The sequence below is a fragment of the Zeus faber genome (assembly GCF_960531495.2).
Source record: "Zeus faber genome assembly, chromosome: 12".
NCBI classification, from domain to species: Eukaryota; Metazoa; Chordata; class Actinopteri; order Zeiformes; family Zeidae; genus Zeus; species Zeus faber.
Window position 1 is genome coordinate 4,189,033 of NC_137196.1, and position 19,796 is coordinate 4,208,828.

The 19,796-nt window shown below is 42.0% G+C and overlaps 2 protein-coding genes across 2 annotated transcripts in view; one reads left to right on the plus strand and one right to left on the minus strand.

The window, feature by feature from the left end:
* The window catches only part of tgs1 (trimethylguanosine synthase 1), a 51,783-nt gene extending 49,856 nt beyond the window's left edge, over positions 1–1,927 (plus strand). Inside the window, exon 16 of the mRNA XM_080011220.1 lies at positions 1,442–1,927. Within this exon, the coding sequence (XP_079867346.1) occupies positions 1,442–1,555 (114 nt within the window). The 3' untranslated portion in view covers positions 1,556–1,927. The remainder of the gene's footprint in view (positions 1–1,441) is intronic.
* A 2,291-nt stretch (positions 1,928–4,218) lies between these two features.
* cntnap2b (contactin associated protein 2b) overlaps positions 4,219–19,796 on the minus strand; it is a gene marked incomplete at both ends in the record, with an annotated part of 47,690 nt that continues 32,112 nt past the window's right edge. Inside the window, 8 exons of the mRNA XM_080011221.1 lie at positions 4,219–4,418; positions 10,451–10,525; positions 12,529–12,759; positions 12,923–13,016; positions 13,118–13,251; positions 14,735–14,977; positions 15,489–15,725; positions 18,615–18,833. Of these exons, the coding sequence (XP_079867347.1) occupies positions 4,219–4,418; positions 10,451–10,525; positions 12,529–12,759; positions 12,923–13,016; positions 13,118–13,251; positions 14,735–14,977; positions 15,489–15,725; positions 18,615–18,833 (1,433 nt within the window). The remainder of the gene's footprint in view (positions 4,419–10,450; positions 10,526–12,528; positions 12,760–12,922; positions 13,017–13,117; positions 13,252–14,734; positions 14,978–15,488; positions 15,726–18,614; positions 18,834–19,796) is intronic.

The window sequence follows — 19,796 nt, forward strand, 5'->3', positions numbered from 1 at the left end:
CTGAATGCTGCATTCACATGGAACACGGGAACACGTCATGTTAGTGAACGAGAGCATGATGGCAGCCTGGCAAAGATCACTGGCAATGACAACAGTACACGGTATTTGTCATCAAAGTTAAAATATTTAGACTTTTTGCCATCCTCTGCGACGGAATTACAGCCGGATGTGGCGTAGCTACCTTACGGAGGCGGAGAAAGCAAGGAGCCGACTCTACTGTGCATGTCTGCTGCGGCTGCGGGAGTTTTGCGCTGCAGTGATAGATTTTTTTCTATGGAATATTGCACGGCTTAAATGAAAACCGAGGATTTCTATCAAAGTTGATTTTTTTTTAATGCATGGATGCTGTTTGGTGCTTGTAGCAAGGAAGCAAATGGAGGATTTGGACATGGTGGTGATAAAGTTGCAGCTCCAGGTTATTACTTGTATAATAATATAATTAACTATAAATAATTAATTATAAAAGAAGGGCTTCTATTGCCAGTGGAAACCAGGTGATCAGCCATTGATCACTCAGTTCACAGATCTCTCTATAGATAGCGCTCTCTCCCTCGAAGCCACATAACTATATCCATAAATGTATCCAAAATGCAAAAGAATCCATTGTCAAACCTGATTGTAGATGAATATGATGCTTTATAGCCGGCTTGTGTTAAGTTAACCAACTGTGAATCACAATAGGTGTTGGAAGGAATTTAACATTAATTTAAGTTTGCAATAAAATAATTATAGTAAGCTGTATTTTCATTGCTACACGGCATTACTGAAATTATTATATATAATAACAGACACAAAATAATTTAAGTTTAATATATTTTATTGGAGTCTTTGTACATCACCATAGCAACATATCGCCACCTTTTGCTGTGGTACCGCCCCCCCCGCTCCCCCGTGTTGTTGAGAAAGTGCCGGTACGCCATCTAAAGTGTTCCATGTGAATGCGGAGTTAGAAGTGGAGCAACTTCCAGTTTCTAGTCTATTAGTTAGTGTTGTGAAATTTTATTTATTCCTCCTGCAATAAAACATGAGATGTGTTTTATTAAGTAATTTTTTAATGGAAGTTTGCGAAACAGCGGAGACGATCTGACTTTGCACAGCTAAGTAGAATCGCTCACCGACGCTGTCCAAGGGAGCTTTTTATAGAGAAAGGAGCTGAACATTGCTTTGTGACACAAGTTTGACATTCAACAAACTAGGAAGTTGTGAGATCATTATGTTTGGGAAATTCAGAGGAACATTATGGCAACTAAGCCCAGAATATCCTTTTTGTGATGTGACACAAGCTGGCACCGGCTATGGGACTGAATGCATTTAAACTATGATCTATTCTTATTATCAATATATAAAATATAAATTATTATATCTCCTGTCACAAATATCAATTATTGTATTTTCTATCAGCAGTACTGTTCCATGTTTTTCCTCATTTTTGTTCTGGCAGATTGCATCACTGGCCGGCCCCGGCGGGCGGGTGGAAGTGGAGCAGAACTTCTTGAACAACAAGCTGAAGACCATCACTGCTTATTTTGGCGACTTAATCAGGTCCGACACCTAGCACAAGCGTCCTCTGCCCCCTACGTGTTAGGGGCGGTAGTGTGCGTTTGACAAAACCTTTACCGTAAAAGCCGTTGCTAAAGACATTAGAAGGCCTCTAGATTGTATCATATGCACATAAGCTCTGTGTGTTAACTCAGAAATGGCGTTGGAAATACTATTGAGTGCAAATGAAACTTGTCATAGTATGGCCGGGTCAGATTTGAGGCGTGATTATAATGTGGTTTTGGTATACTTGGTAATGTTTTATAATGTGTTGACATTTTATGTGCTTGTGTAATGCAATTGCCAGCACAGGTCTTTGGAAAAAAGTGACCTTTTTTAGCAAATGTTTTCTTGTATTGTATTTTGTTTTTCTATCCAATGCGAGCTGTATCCCAAGGTAATACTGATTAAAAGTGGCTTATTAAAAATGTCTCTGGCCATTTACTGTAAGTGAGTACATAAGAACATCAGCCAGACACAATATGGCAAGGCTTGTTTATTATTTAATAATAAGACAGAACTTCACCTTACATTGTTTAGTCTGAGGCCTGATCTATAGAACCAAAGTTAACGGCAGGATAAGGTTCACATTTGGTAGCACAAATAGTCAGACACTTGAAGGGTGCCGCCAGTTTCCGGGGAAATGTGTTTGTCCCTCTCAGCCATATTCAGGCGAGAAGGTCGATGCCAACTTTGAGCCTGTGTTGATTGGTGAGCTGAGTTTGGGATTTCCAGATGACAAACTGCAATGCCTCGTGTCAGAACATGACCATCAACAAAACTCAGCTGTCTGTCACATTGCTTAACTAACACCATTTTTGAGAAGCCGGGAGGTGTATTTCCCTTTTTTCTCAGGAGCTAGGCTAGTTGATTCTTCCTGCAACCTTGAATTGAGCTAACACAGTTACCGGTCTCGGTACCGAACACACTGGGATGGAATTTGCCTTCCGTCTGAATCTGGGGAAGGATAGACTAAAAGGTTCATCTCTCAAAAAAAAACTGGTGTATCCCTTTAAAAGACCATGCCAACTCTTTAAAAACAGATATGAATCCAAATCGCAAAACAAAATTAACCAATAACCACAAGCGGAAGTCCAACCAAGTGACCAGTTAATGGATGATCAAAAACAGATAAATGGTTGTAAGCCTTTTGCGAACAAGATGTTACGTAGGAAATGTAGAAAATATTTAAAAGCAAAAAAAGTCAAATCTGAGGTCAGAAATTAGCATTTTTCTTGCATTCTGCGTACAAAACAAGAAAAAACGACAGGCCAATTCTTAATTTTAAATAGATCGGACAGGGAATCCTAATCATAGCCCATGAAGAAATGTATTTCGGGTTCTGGACTTGCTCACAGATCACTCAAATGGCAAATAGTGTGCTTTTAAATGATCGTTTATTCATCTCGATCCGCCATCAATCAATTTGACTTATCTGATCTGACACGGTGTCACAATTTTCGGTGTTGTCTACCTTTGTTGTGCCTTTCGAATGGAAAAACGATATTAACATACACTGACGGACGGCCAAAGATGGCAAAACAGAAAACTTAACTTTGAACTTTGCTGAAAACTGCTGAAAACATGCAACTATACTGTACACTTACATGGAAAAAGAACAAGGCTCATGGTGAAATTACATACTGTACACAATACAACCTAACTCAAATACAGAACACGTAAAATACAATCAAATGTCAACGATGTCCCAAGTTGTATGTCTTCGTGTAGTTACGTGAGCGGCAAGCATTCAAGAATTTAAGGGAAAATAAGGAACTTTTGAGAACAGTGCTAATTACTTTTGTTTTTTTCCCCCATGTAATTACGTTTACGTATTTTATGTTATTACGTATATTATAGAAAGGGTTGAAAACGTGCTGCATAGGAAGGTTTTGGAAAAACAAACTCTTTGAAACTGCTGCTACTTAAAACGACTTCTCACCCCCCCAAAAAGAAAGACAGCTATCAATTGCATCATTCATTTGGCAGAAAAAATGGTAAACAGAATAAACACCACAGAATAGCGTACTGTGTGTGTGTGTGTGTGTGTGTGTGTGTGTGTTTAACAAAGATGCAGACATTAAAAACGTCTCTACAATCAAAGCTGAAACAATCGTTAAGACACTTTGCCAGTCGTTATGCAGATGCAAAAATAAATACAATACCCCCCCGCCCTCTCCCATGACCATGCTCACTTCTAAATCCAAAGCCCACAATTAAAGTAATGGCTGTAGCAGTCTCTTATTTCTGGTCTTCGTTTTATCTTTTGGTCGATTAGTTCCATTCGCAAATGCAAAACTCATCCAGCCATCTTCCTCGAGAACAGGTAAGCAGAGCCGATGGGCGGGCGGGCGAACGCACACACACGCTTACCCGCAATTCCTCACACTCCAACCTCACGCATCCAACGCTTGGTTTTCTTAAAGGGCACCGACCAACAACAACAGCGTTCCCTTCTTTAACATCCGGGGGCTCTGACGTCTCGTCTCGAAGTCGATTGTAAATAAATATATTACAAAAAAAACAAAAAAAAACACTCCATAGGTAGCGCAAGCCATTACGTGCTGTTGCTGTGAATTCACCTGTTGATAGTTTTTATTTTTTTATAATCCGCCGTCTCTCGTCTGGGTTTTATGGCATCTGTCATTTTAGCGGGAAAAAGAATAACAAAACAAACGCTCAAATGAACCACTCCTTCTTGCTCTCCTCGATGGTCTCCGTGAAGGCGGGGTCGTTGACGATGATGGCAGCATCGGCGCAGTCTGCTGACTCCGCCCCCTTGGCTTCGTTGGTGTGGTAGGAGCCTTTGTGGCGAAACATGTGGCGGATCACGAAGACCAGGATGCACAGGACGCAGAAGATCGTCACGGCAATAATCCCTGGAAAAATTGAAATGAATGAAATGTTGTCTTAGATTTTTTTTTTTAATATATTTTTTTATTATCATATTATTTATTACTGTACTATTATTCCCCTTGGCATTTTTCAGGCTAAAAATGTCTGCAACACGACAACCGCTGGACCCATGGACACGGTTGAGGTCTTGTTAGAACCAGGACGCCTCAGACAGCAGGAACCAATACGCCAAGGTTCTAAAACCTTGAGAGAGATGAGTTTGTTGAATAAGTCGCTAAGTGACATCAAATTCCTTATATATTTGCAGGTTGTGGCTCTGAACGTCCATTCATGCCGTGCGTGCTGTGTGGTGTAGACTCCATCGCTCTGTAGTGGTTACAAACCGCACGTGTGTAGGTGCCTGTGTATCGTCTTACCTGCTTGATGTTGGCAGGGCTTTTCGTTTGATATCTTATCTCTTTAAGTAAATAAAGGCATTCTGTCCTTAATTTGCGGGATTTGAGGAAGTCGTAAGATACAAACCGTAGGAGTCCATGATGCGTTTCATGAACTTGAAATGCATCTGAAAACTAGGACCCGGAAAAGTATAAAGAAGAAGAAGGTCGTCATTAGATTCAAGAGGTTTATTCGTCACATACATATACATACTTTCATACATATATTCAGTGAAATGTAAATTACATTACGTCACTCCGTCATCGCTGCCCCACACGGCATCAAACGGTCACGCTTCCGTCACTACATCATCGTTGTCTGACACGGCACCAAGCGCTCACCAGTTCGTCACTGAGAGTGCAACTCTTTCCGCAGACAACACGGTGAGTTATAACACTGAGAAGTTATGGTTTACAGGCACACATGGACAGTTACTTTAAAGACAGGAGGGCTGCGATGTGTAGTCTGCATAGTGGTTGCTCCGCGAGACGAGAAATCAGGAGACGACAGACCAGCGGGAGCCAATGCCACAATCCACGTAAACTTGTAAAATCGTGCTACGTTTCAGAGAACCCTAGAAACTGTGATAGGTACCAAACACAGACCTCCCAAACTTGGGAAAATATCTGTAGTACCACAACAGTGTAACGGGTCTCCGTGGCATTTGAGTTGGTCTAGCTAAATGACACCATCAGTTATTTACACCGTAGCCGTCTCATAACGAGGCTAATCACATCGTATGCGAGCTACTACGACTACGTCATTGGGATATACCCTTAAAATGTATCATGTCGTAAAGTTCCTTAACATGTTTACCAACTAGAGCTGCATCAATTGCAATTTTATTAGCCAATTCCTATTTCAGATTTGACCTGCAGATTTCAGTTTCCGATCTGCTGTACGTCGATGATGGATACATCCTGTGATCTGATCACACTCATGTGATAAGACAGATGCACATACAGACTAACGCTGCAATTTTCAGTTACCACAATAGTGAGATTGCTGATTTTGACACTGTTTATTATTGTTCATTATTCACCACGGAACAATAATAGAACATGAAACTGTCACTGAGTTCCAGTAAAATTTAAAATAGGACTGTCACCAAGTTTCAGTATAATGCAACCTGTACCTCTCACTGAGCTTTAGTAGGACACAACATATAACTAACATGGAAATGTCCAGTTCAAACTGCAAACGAAAGTCTCACCCTCTTGCAAATATACATTTATATTATACTTATAGAGGTACTCCACACTTAACGACCTACCTGTTTAACGACCGTTCGGACTGACATCCAGCTCGCCGACCAGTGGCGTGTGCTGCATCTCAGCGCCAAGCATCTCATCGCTCATCACCGTTCTCAGTCCGTCTCGTTCATGAAGTCTGTCAGTATTCATTACACTAGCGTTCACAATGGCCACGCCCCCTTACCGTGAAATAACACGGGTCCTCGCTTAACGACCAATTCGCTTAACGACCTGACGCTAGGAACGTAACTCGGCCGTTAAGGGAGGAGTATCTGTATGGTACTTTGCAAATAAATTGCAATCATTACAAAAGAATAAACAAATAAAATAAATAGCCCACTGCTCTCACTCTTGTTCACTGGATGTCCTGCTTCCCTCACCGCGTAATCGCTGTGGCAGCGATAGATACGCAGTCTGCACTATGTTCGAATATTATCAAGCAATTAATAAATAATTTATCTAATCTTTCTTGTTTACCTTGAAGTTCCTCCAACCAGCCGACATTTAATTTCTTTTGCTCTGTTTTTTGACCGTCAAATATGCAACTAGTTACATCACGTTGGTATCGAGTACGAGCACATGAGCGCAGTATCGGGCATGTAAATTCGGCACAGAATCAGAAAATAAATCTGACACTGATCAGCCTTGAAAACCGGCCAATTCACCGGCTAATCGATCAGTGCCTCTCACGATTTATATGTTAACATCATACCGTCATATTTTTGTGCTTTATTAGAACTATCCCACCTCCCATGTTACCTTAGCAATGCAGCGTTACACCTCGGTGAATAATAAAGTACTGCTGCTCTCAGTGCGCTGCGTATCAGCGGATGTTGAGTGAGAGGAGAGGGAGGCTTAACAGAACCACAGGTCGTAGCATCTGGTCCAATACGTGGGATGTCGTTTACATACCCAATAAATGTATGCTATTATTTTGTATTGATTGATTTCCATCATAAAATTTGACAAACAGACAATTTATTATATTACATTTTTTGCATAGTTTCAGCTGGCATATAGTACTTGCGTATATTGACTAGGAATTGCGTAGTTGGTACACAAAATGCATGCAGGTTGGCAGGTCTGCAAACATGACTAAACTGGACACTGTGTATTGCTGCCTGCAGCTACATTTATTATTAGTAGTAGTAGTATTATAATAATAAATAATAGTTATTTATTCCCAAATACACCAACTTTCAGCTATTTTTCAGTATCTGGAACAATAACAATCGTAATGACTTTACATAACCATAATATTAAATACATGTAATTTCATAAACATAAATGTTAGTTTTAATTAGTACTTCATGGTAAGAATCTACAATTGTAAAATTCTGTTAAATAGATTACTTGTCTATGTTGTAATGCAGACAACATTTATGGCATTTTAACATTAATTTGGTATTAGAGTTATTATGGAAGAAATTGTAAATACTGAACACTTTCTGCCTTTTCATTTAAGTTTGCTAAGTTTAGCTTTAGGAAACTATACATGACATTTCCTGAAAACAACAGTTTATTTTTTACTTTAAACCAAACTTTGTCATTGTTATCACTTACCTTGTTGTATGTAAGTACTGTAGAATAGAGTGTGGAGTCTCAGTGACAGCAGGTGACTGTCTCGTGTGCAATGATGACGTGTTTCACGTAGGTGTACGTATTTATGGATATTTACGATAGTCAAACTTACGTAATTCTAGTGGTAACTTTTTTGTCAATAACATTTGAACCACATTTTCAATAAGTTTACATGAAATACTTGAACGCATCACTTACTTGCACATTCGAGTGGGCTCGACCCGACGTGGTCACAAGTTTTTGTGGACTACTGTTTTAAGTATTAAGTATCAGTAAGTAAGTATCAATTGAACAGAAGGTTGTAGCGGTCGCTGGTGGTTATGTCGGGGTGCCAGTCAGAGTCCTGTTCTGACAATTTATAGTTCATAAGTACCGCCAGCAGAACCCTACAAACAACCTGATATCACAACCAGCCCCTTAACTAGCGGTGCTATACAATTTAACACACATAACCAAGCAAATTAAGAAACACACTACACAGTCAAATTCAGGTCTGTTCCTAGGACCAGATCGTTAAGAGAATTGGTCGATAAGTGAGGACCTGCGTTATTTCACGGCAAGCGGGCGTAGCCATTGCGAACCCTAGTGTAGTGAATACTGACAGACTGCGGGAACGAGACGGACTGAGAACAGTGAGATGCTTGACGCCAAGACGCCGTGCACGCAGCGGGCAATACAGACTGATCAGAGCTGGTCGTAAGTCCAAACAGTTGTAAAACAGGTAGGTTGTTAAGTGAGGAGTACCTGTTTCTATATGCACTGCAATATAACAAAACACATAAATTGTCCTGTGCCACCCCCTCCCCCTGAGTAACTTCCTCAGTTTAAATAATTTGTGTAACGGGCTGACATCACAGGCGGACATCCCGCGGGAACGAGATTTTTTTAAAGTACGTTACTCCGGGGACCCGGAGTTACCTCCTGCACTCCGGTGGAGACAAGGCGACCCGTCCCTGGGGGCGATGGCTTTCGGGAGTGGATGGCCTGGACGATGGGATGAGGGGAATCGGGTGGATGGTGACAGAGGGATGACTATTCACAGAGACTGAAACGCGCTGCCAGGGATTGGCAGACGAGCGGCAGACTCTCCAAAACGGCTAACCTTTTCCGGGTTTGACGGTCCCCACTGACAGCATGCACCATATGACTATTTGAACATCCCCTATGCGGAAGTGACGTAAAGGACTGCGTCCTTAAAGGCACAGAGCGCCACAAGGTACATGAGTTCACATGTAAACGCACAGTTGGTAATCTCTAACCACTATTGGGCGACTGTGGCGCAGGAGGTAGAGCGGGTCGTCCAGTAATCAGAGGGTTCCTGGTTCCCTGATCCCCTGTTCCTCCTGGTAGCACGTTGAAGTGTCCTTGAGCAAGACACTGAACCCTGAAGTGCTCTCGATGAGCTGGTGTGCACCTTGTATGGCTGTCGCTGCCATCGACGTATGTGTGAATGGGTGAATGTGAGGCGTGTATTGTAAAGCGCATTGAGTGGTTGCAAGACTGGAAAAGCGGGGCAATGGAGTCTACAATGGACACAGTGCCAATGGACATTCTGAACCAGCACCTGCAAATTTATAGTAAATAGTATAGTGATGTCATAAATTGTCTTACTGTATATCTGATCTCGTTCATTTTGTTTATGAATAGTGGCATGTCAGTCAAGCAGGACCACCTCATATGTGTTGCAGGCTGGACCCGGTGACCCCTGCGGGCTGGACCCCTAATAATAATAATAAATTGAGGGCCATGTGTCCAAAACTAGATAAACTAAATAAAATAAACTAAAATGACTAAATAAACTAGAAGAGGATGAGAAAAACTATTGCTGTATGAAAAAAAGATTAGATTTTTATATTTCATTACATTTAGCAGACGCTTTTATCCAAAGTGACTTACAATTATTCAAACACCGACGGACGCAGCCATCAGGAGCAATTAGGGGTTAAGTGTCTTGCTCAAGGACACTACAGCATGCTAGCAGGAGGAGCCTGGGATCCAACCAGCAATCTTTGGATCACTAGACCACCAGCTCTACCTCCTGAGCTACCGTCCCCAGCCAGAATTTTTGACAGCCAGAATTTTTTCGCAGAATTTCAACTTTTTTGCTCAGAATTATGAGAATTCATTTTTGGAATTTATTCACAGAAGTGTGACTTTATTTTCTGATTTCAGACTTTTTTCCCTCAGAATACTGTGAATAAAGTCAGAATTCCGAATTTTTTTCTTGATAGCGATAGTGACGATAGCACCCCAGGGATGGTGTTCCTTAGAAAGTTTATATTTGGCCAATAAAAAAAAAAGTGGTTTCTTTCCACGGAGGCCTTTTCTGAGAATAAATTCTGACCTTTTTCTCAGAATTCTGACTTTTTTGCTCAGAATTCAGAGAATTCTATTTTTGGAAAAGCACGTTTTTAGATGGCCAACCACAGACTCATGAGAAACATGAGACCGACATGTTTTAGTATGTAAGTAGAGGAACGATGGCTTCTGGGACACACTAGACCATTATATAGTCATGCCACTTACTCTCAGCACAGCACAGCGTCTTTCCCTCGCAATGCATTGTGGGAGTAGTGTGTAGTGTGCAGTGTTTGTATATTTTCAATATTTCACCTGAAGTAGTATGTCATCCAGGTACTTTTTTCATACAGTACTATTTGATGCAAGACTATGGCTTCAGACATACATAAAATGTGCGTGCGCTAATTTGGCATGAAAAAAAACTATGCTAGTATGCCATTTTGGACATAGCTCTACTTTGTCACTACTGGGGGGATGGGGGTTACCTCCAACGACGGCCGAGTGGCGTTCCACTCCGTCACGACCGACCCTCTCCTCATTGAACGGGAACACGGCACCGGCTGTCAGCAAAAAGGTGTGCGGTTAAATTCACATTGAGATATAATAGAATAAAATATGTCTCTTGTCAAATGCATATGTAAAACTTTACGCCTCCCCGCCAATTACCAGATGTTCAAATCTTTGTTTCAGACAGAGCTTACTATTTTAAATTTATAGTTAATAGATCATACTGTGATGTACAAGACCGTAGGATTTGTTTCTTGAATGAGGTTCTATTGTAATTACCGTAGTAGTTAATTCTCTGTGATTATCGTGATAATGGATTCTTCACTGGGTGGACAGGAGGCTTAGCAGATGGCTTCTCCACAGGGGTGTAACTGTACACTCGTTAACATCATACGGTGTGTGTGTGTTTGTGTATACAGTACGTTTTTATGCATTGTATAAATGTGTTCCTGTTATCCTGTATTTATTTCTATCTGTAAAGAAGGAAGAAGAGCTTGTTAAAGCGAGGTTTCATTGATTTTATATTGAAAAGAGTCATTCTTAGTTTAATTATGATTATATCGTTTACCTCTTACCATGTATAGATTTGGAATCCATTAACATCCAGAGAGAAATTCCCATTGTTTATAACCGTAGGAAGCTGCACAACTTCCTGTTTCTAGTCTGTTACGTTAGCACGGATGAAGCCTGAAGACATTTTTTGTGGGGTCAATAAAACCCTGAAACCTGTTTAGATGCATCGTTTGCAGTCATTTCTTCCCCAAGTATAACACACATAGCCTGGTAACCAGACAAATCTGCAAGGTCATGTTTCATTTGCTCAATTCAAACAGATATTGCCAGGGTCAGGCCAATCACAACCGTTTATCTAATGGAGCGACTTTGATACGATGACGATGCAGAGGAGCGTCATTGAGGCATTTGCGTCACCAACAAGATGGCTGCCGCTGATGAATAATTTTAAATCTGCTATCATGACAGCATTAAACAAACTGGACGGTATACTTTCTATAAAATGCTTTTGTTGCTAAGAAAGATGTGTTTGCCGTACTTCTGAAAGGATATGGTTAACGTTGAATTTACCAACTCACTCACTCAGCACTACTTCACTCATTTCGTTGCTCTGATTGGTTGTACCAATTGCATCAAGAGACATTTTACGCTGCAGGCATTGGCAACGGCCCTTGGAAACTGAAAATGAACGGAGAGATCCAGACTAATATGCATTTGCAAATTAGTCTGGCAAGGCCAAGCTATAACATACACTGATCAGCCAAACATCAAAACCACTGACAGGTGAAGTGAATAACATTGCTCATCTCGTTACAATGGCACCTGACAAGGGGGATACAGGAAGCAAGTGAACAATCAGTTCTTGAAGTTTATGTGTTGGAAGCAGGAAAAATGGGCGAGCGTAAGGATCATCAAAATTGTGATGGTTAGACGACTGGGTCAGAGCACAGTATGCAGTGGTTAGTACCTACCAAAAGTGGTCCAAGGAAGGACAACCGGTGAACCGGCGACAGGGTCATGAGCACCCGAGGCTCATTGATGCACGTGGGAAGCAGAAGAGCTACTGTAGTACAAATTGCTGAAAAGGTTAATGCTGGCTATGATAGGAAGATGTCAGAACACGCGGTGCATCGCAGTTTGGTGCATATGGGGCTGCTTATTTATTTAAAGTTCTCTGAATTTTATTTTGCACACTTCTTAGTAATCAATCAATATAGTTAATTAGACATTCAGCAAATGGCATAGAAGGTACCTATTTTGTAGAGCATGTGTGGGTGTCAAAGTGTGCGTGAGTGTTTGTGTACCAAGGTTATTAAAGAAAAAAAATCTAATAAAAATTACAGCAAAACATTTTCTTAACTGAAACTAAAATCAGACCATATAGAACTACAACCAACTGAAATATTGTTAAAACAGAGTTAACATTTAAATTACTTCTAAACAAAAAACAATAATGAAGAAATGTCACAAATTAAAAATAAAATAATAACAAATGATAATTACTATTGTTTAAAATATTGTTATTAGCCTTTGTTATCCCTACCAGCATCCATTTGCCAGGGGTCGTCAGCAGAGCTGAGGGGGGAGATGGTGAGGGGCGACGCCCCACAGTTGGACGGGACCAGAATGCCGTGCGTGGTGACGGGGGCAGCCACGCCGGAGCGCAGGGCAGCCTTGAGCGGGGCCACGTTGTTGAAGCATACTCTGGACAGGCAGCCCATAAAGCCTGGCGTGTTGTAGCGCTCAATCAGGATGGGGTCGATCTGTCCAGTCTCTGGATCCCAACGGGAAAGAAGGCAGATAGCTTCAGTGCTGTTTTTCACCAAAAACCTTGATATTGGTCATGTTGACCACATTTCATCATAGATTTAACTTTTTTTTGTTACCATAGATACACGGTATATCCTTATCCTACTCAACACGCACAACACACTTACCAAAAACCTTCCCCAGGAAGATGGTCTTGACCTGGTTGAACTGGGTGTCTGATGCCTCGGGCAGTGTGTAGGTGGACACCGGGTAATGGTCCAACTGGACACAGCAAAACAGCCACAATGACAGGATTCAACTTCAGTCAGAAATGAGAACAAAATGTTTTTGGTGGAGGAAAGTCGACTAGCATCGGCACTGACCTGCAGCTGAATGTTTCTGACGTTCCTGGTTATGTTGACATGGTGCGGCTGCCCATTTGCCATGTTGCGATGGTCCACGTCAATTGTGTAGGGTTCCTTGAGGCCCCCCAGGCTGTAGCGGATATGGAGGGTACCTGTACATACACACACACACACACACACAAAGAATGTATATTACCTGAAACCCCATCTGTCTGTCCATCCATCCATCTGTCTGTCTGTCTATAAATCCATCCATCTGTCTATCATCCATTCACCCATCCGTCGTCCGTCTGTCTGTTTATCCATCCATCCCACCTGTCTGTCCGTCTATCTATCCATCCATCCATCCGTCTATCCATCCCTCTGTCTATCATCCATCCGTCTATTAATCTATCTGGCTGTCTGTCTATCCATATACATACAGGTGTCCTGCGCTGAGCACACTGGGCTTCGTGGATGGGCGCTTGGGGCTTATGGCTGGACGGGGCTGGCCGGTTGCAGTGGGGCGGGCCTCGCTCTAGCGCAGAGCGTTACTGGCCACACGTTGGTGGCTAGCCTGTCCTGGTTCTGCACCTGCGGCTGGCTCTTGTGCCTGCACGTGGGGTGGGTTGTATGTGTGCCACTCAGGGGTGCAGGGTCTCCTTGCACTCTCTGGGACTGGTTTACGCTCCTCAGGGCTGGGCATGGCCGTTTCTCCACGGGCTTCTCTGGGGGCTGGGGGATCTTCTGTGGCTGCAAGGCAGGGTGCTCAGGACTTCCCTGCGGTCGTGGGGTGTCTATACGGCCACGGGACTCAGGGGTGGCTTTGTGGCCTTTTCCGCTGCTTAGGGTGCTACGATATAATACTGACTTCATACACCAGAACCAATTACACAATTAATCAATCAAACAATTCCTGTACCGTCACCGGTGGACGGACAGACGGATGAACAGACAGACGGACAGACGCATGCACTTAGTTAACTTGGTTTTGTCGATACATGTCATCTGATGTTTCTATGTTTATGATTTTCGATGTACATGTTTGGTTCTATGGTTATTTGTCTCACCCGTGGTGATTCTCCCCCTCTTGGAGTAGTTATTAATTGTTTAAAGACCAAAACATGGTAAGATCATTCTCTTCATACACTGTAGATAGATGGTGCCATGTCTACTTAATTTTTATTACAATGGTGTACTTTGTTTACTTGGCAAAATAAATAACCTGTTGAAAAAGATGTCAATAAAAAGACATACCATAACAAAAAGCTGTGCTCTTGTCATTCTACAGGGCGTCCACAGGACAGAGTTATTGCAGCAGTTCTTGATGATTTAAGAATTAATAAAGAGTTGCATAGCACGTTGAGAACTTGAACTCCACTTGCAGACTAACTCTGTCCTAGATGCAATGGATACAAGTACTCTGTGTTGTATGCCCAGCATGCTGACAGCACAGGTTTAAAAAAAAAGATAGACGGACAGACTATCTATCTATCTATCAAAATAATAGCTAATTACTGAGGGCTTATTTCATTAAACATATGGGGACAATGAAGCCAGTGTTTAATTTCCTGGTAGAACAGGATCTGGAACTTCACTTGTTGGATTGTCTGCTTTCCAGTATGATGGGAAGGGGTATAGATCCACTGAGCCTACCGTTGTGTCGAAGCACCACAGCCAGGTAGTCCTGCGTCTTTGAGCTGACATAGACCAGGATGCTCGGGGCATTGGAGGTGCTGAAGCTGAAGGACAGATCCTCCCGCGACGAGTCGGCCTCAGCAGGGATGAGGGAACTCTGTTGGCCCTTGGCGTCCACTGTTACCGGGAGGGCTGCTGCCACTGCATGCGGCGGGAAGTCGTAGCGCACCAGCGTTCCCGTCTCGAAGTAGCCGCCCACATCTATTACACACACACGTTATATTGCAGACGGATTTCTTTAAGGATTTTTAAAAAAGTGGATTGTTATTCAAATAAAACTAAAGTTGATTTAAACTGATACATCATTTTTTTTCTTGGGAGACCTCCACACCTTTTATAAGCTCTAACTGACCAGATAGGATCATGAAACAGATTTTTTGTTATATCACACACACACACACACACACACACACACACACACACACACACACACACACACACACACACACACCGGATTGGTTGTTGTGAACCCTTTAGGGGAACCAGGACCACAGATTGGGGACCATTGGCTATACCATTGGCTACATTTAGGCAAAAGTGGTTAAGGTTCAGGTTGGGAGACCGCTCTGGACAAAATATCCAAGATTTTCTCAGATCATTTTGTACATTGCGAAATAAACTGGACCACTGGAATACTGCATCATTTTTTGTCGACACACATATAGAAGGAGAGAGCGAGAGGCAGAGAGGCACACGGCGGTTCCAAAGGTACCGTTGGTGCAGAAGGGCCCGTCGTAGGCCGTGGAGGAGCAGTCGCACGTGTAGCCATTGTACTGCTCCACGCACTTGCCACCGTTGCGGCAGTGCATGCCGAAGCTGTTGCAGTGGCCCCGACAGCCCGGCTGGACCCCCGGCGTCTCCTTGGCCCTCCCCTCCAGGTCGAGGGTCACACCATTCATCTGCAGCACGCGGATGCAGCCTAGGAAACCCCTCTGTCCCCCTGAAGCCCCTGTTTTGGAAATATTTTTTAAAAGAAAGAATAGAGGATGTGACAGAACAGATTGTGAGTGAGTTTTCTGAATTCCTGTGATCACTTCCTACAGACACCGACATCGACATCAGCTCTTATGCAAAGCAACCAATACACACCAATAGAGTGTACAGTTTAGCACACAGTCCAATGTGCCCCATGTGAAAGCCCCCCCCAGAGCCACAATCTGCAGATATATAACAATTCTGATGATGATGTCAGCCTCCTGTTCCACCACCCCCGCCAATCCCGGTCCCTTCACTCAGAAAAACAGTTTAACTATCTCCTGCTTGAAATATAGATGTGAACACTTTGACTAGAATATTAAGATTAATGTTTATAACTAACCACAATTCAAAATGACATACAACCAAATTATGCAATTCAGTACGACATATAACCAAATGAATTGTCTGTAATGGAAAACAATATCATGTTATAATGGCAAGAAATCTGGCTTTGACTATGAAATATATCATTTATTGTGGACTACCACTACTACTTTGGAATTTGACTTACTATGGAAGAACAAATATAAATTCATGTAACTTAACAGACTTGTTTCTCCATGTTATACTCTTCCCTGTCACCACTCTTAAATGCCGTCTGCGTTTGGCTGTAAACCAAACACTGCCATGTGTGACACGGGGAGCACGGTTGCGCTTGGGTGTCAGTGATAAGCACAGATACGCTAATTTTCTTCTACTTTTGGTAGTTTTCATTTTTGACTAATTCCTAGTCCAAATATAAATTGACATGGATCAAACTTGGACCACAACATATCTGAAATGCCCCGGTTGCCAGACCAGACTCGGGGGCAGGATGAAGTGACTGAGGGGGTATAGGGCACAGACTACAGGGTTGGAAGCACAGTTGTGCGTGGGCATTAGTGACAGGCACCAAGCGAGTGCAAGTGACATAATATATACATAGAAACAAATAAAAAAAAAAAAAACAATATCACTTATTTTGGGATACTCAGCAGAAGAAATACGAGGTGTGGCATGTCAGTGTGTGAACTGGTTGATGTGCGGGTGCCATGCCATTGTTCTGACTGCCAATCCAAAACCCCAACAGTCCAAAAAATGTCCCATTGCACCCGGGAAGGTCATTCTGCATAATAATTACAGTAGCCATGTGAATCTGTATTATATGTACAAGGTAACAAATTAGGTTAACTATAATTTAAACAAACATTCCAAATAATAAATATAATGAAATGAATCTACTCTGAAGCAAATTTATCATTCTTTACCAGCCCATTGTTCAAACTTTTGTTTACACCGCTACAAAATTTCTTGCATGAGCAGAGATATTCTGTGCTGTGAAAACACTTTCAAAAATAATGCGTGCGAGGCTGTTTCAGTTGCGCGTGCTCCTCCAGATCCTCTTGTGTGGATTTCATTTGCACTCACGGATTTTGGCACTGATATCCCGTCACAAAATCGCTTCTGAAAAAATTCTAGCCCTCCTTCTCGCAGCCCAGTGACAAATGCGCAGCCCGGCACTGGTCCACGGCTCAGTGGTGAGGAACTTTTGTGATAGGGTACATAAAACTTAAACTGGAGGGGCAGAAAACACAACTGAGGGGGTAAAGCTCTCTCTTGCCCCCTTTGCGGCACTGGGCCTGCGCCAGACACATTTAGCCAGAAAAATGCAGAATAGAAAAAACAATAATAAAAATCCGAACAACGACAAGAAAGAATAAATATAGCTGCAGGCAACAATATGAATTACAGTTTTCTGAGTTCCCGTAAAACACACATAGTACGAACACGATTATAGTTTGTTCTGTCGCTGGTCTTAACATCAGCAACGAGTTACAATTTTACGAGTTTTCATTGAACGTATCATCGGCTGACGTAATGACACAGTGACGCGAGTTTGCCGAGTCCTGGTGACATGCAGAATTACTAGTACAAGCCAAAACACTTGTTGCATGTTATTACTTTGAAGTCTATACTATGCACCTCACACAGTGCGAGTATGCATTCACAGCCACAACCTGCACATACATACATACATACATACATACATACATACACTCCTCACTTAACGACCGAGTTCCATTCCTAGGACTAGGTCATTGAGCAACTTATAAATATAAAATATATATATTTTATTATTCTAATTTGTCTTAAATAAGATTAAACATACTCAAAGAAAGTGTGGGCACGGCTTTTATCTTAAAAAATATTATTATTATATTAAATAAAATTGTATTAAATATTGTTATTTTATTTTTATATTATTTATTGTCATATTTCAAAACGAATAATCTAAAATGTTATAAATATAAATCATGCTAGTGGTAATCAAACATTGTATTCCTATTCTGACTAATTTCTGTTCATTTTGTTAAACAATATTCCCAGGCCAGGAAAAGGGGAAACGAGACTTAAAATGATTCAATGGTATATTGATGGAGAACTTGAAAGTAATGTAGGTGTAATTCACGTATGAGGTCATTCATTACAAACAGCTTTTGTAGATTTCCAGATTTTCTAAATCTGATAAACTGCACTTTAAGAGTGTATCTATAAAATTGAATTGGTAAAATTATTGTGTTATTTTCATTTTGTCAAACTCCAAACATTTCCATCATTTCCACTCCTTCTACATGTGAGGATTTTATATAACATTTTAAAATTGCAGTTTATTAAATGTAGAGACACTAGAAAAGCTGTTCTAGAATTGCATAGCAAGATGGCCGTAGCAAATAAAGGACAGTTGATAGCTTATAAAGGACAATTGATAACTTTAATATGAACGGACCTAACTACATCATAACAAATATATGTATTTTTTTGTGAAAATAAATAAATATTATATATAATAATAAAAGAGATTTGTGTGCAGGGGTCTTACCTATATACAGCTGGCTGAACAGTTCCAGTCTGGTGTGGCCTTGCGGGGGCGCTGGGCGTGTCTCCCTGTGGCCCCCATCCAGCTGCAGGGCCGCCTCCTTCACGTTTCTCTCAGCCTGGACGCGGTGCCACTGGTTGTCATTTAGGGGCGTCGGCGAACGCACGCCAAGCTCCACGGCACCGTTTCCCACGTCGAAGGAGAAGGCAATCACTGAGGCAGCTGCCAGAAAAAATTGCAAAAATGATAGTGGAAGCCTCTTTATACCCGAATTCAGACGAGAAGGTCAAATGTCAATGTCCTCCAAGTGTGGGGAGAATGGTTTGTATTGTAGCTATATTTAAAACAACTAAGATATTATTTTTTAATTAAGATCCCATCATTTAAATAACTTACATAGCTAGAGATTCTGGAAAGTGTTTTTCTCAAAATCCACTCGAGACTATAGTTGTTTCCATCTATAGCCCGTCGCTACCTCGGATCTCTCTGCCTACACACCTGCGGTTCATCATCTATCACCAGGCAGTATATCAGTATATCAACTTCGGCTTTCTATCCACTCTTCGCCAGACTGTTGCGAGAACTACTTCTCTAGTCTCACTCCTGGCCGCTTTGTATTATTCGTAGTCAGAGAAATTCTCAGTGCTAGATTCACGATAGTTACTGCAATATTTCCCTATTGTCCCAGTTACCAACTCTCCAGTTCCCTGCCTGCCTGCCTGCCTGCCCGCCCGCCTGACCTTCCCCACCTGCCTGCCTGACCTGCCCCACCTGCCTGTCCTGCCCGACCTTTCCTGCCTGCTGTGCTTGCCATACACTTACCCCCTTGTTCCCTTCAATAAATCCCAGTTCTTATATAGCACTATTCCTGTCTCTGTGTCTTGCACTTGGGTTCACAAGCCTCAGCTGTAACAGACACGTAGTAATGAAACTGTTAGGGATTTCTTTCAGTGAAATGATTTACTTTAGCAAGAGAAGTAGATTTTTGATGCTCCCCAACTCTGACAGAAGAAATTTCATGATACTTTCCTGGTCACCCAGACATTTTTCCCCTCTAAGCTAGCTGGATAGCCTTATGCGTGCAAGTCGGGACGGGTCAATTTATCTCCAAAGGGAAAAAAAAAACAGATTGGGTTTTGTTGTTTTGGGGGGGATCTTCTGGCTTGGTAAGATTGCCAGGAGGGT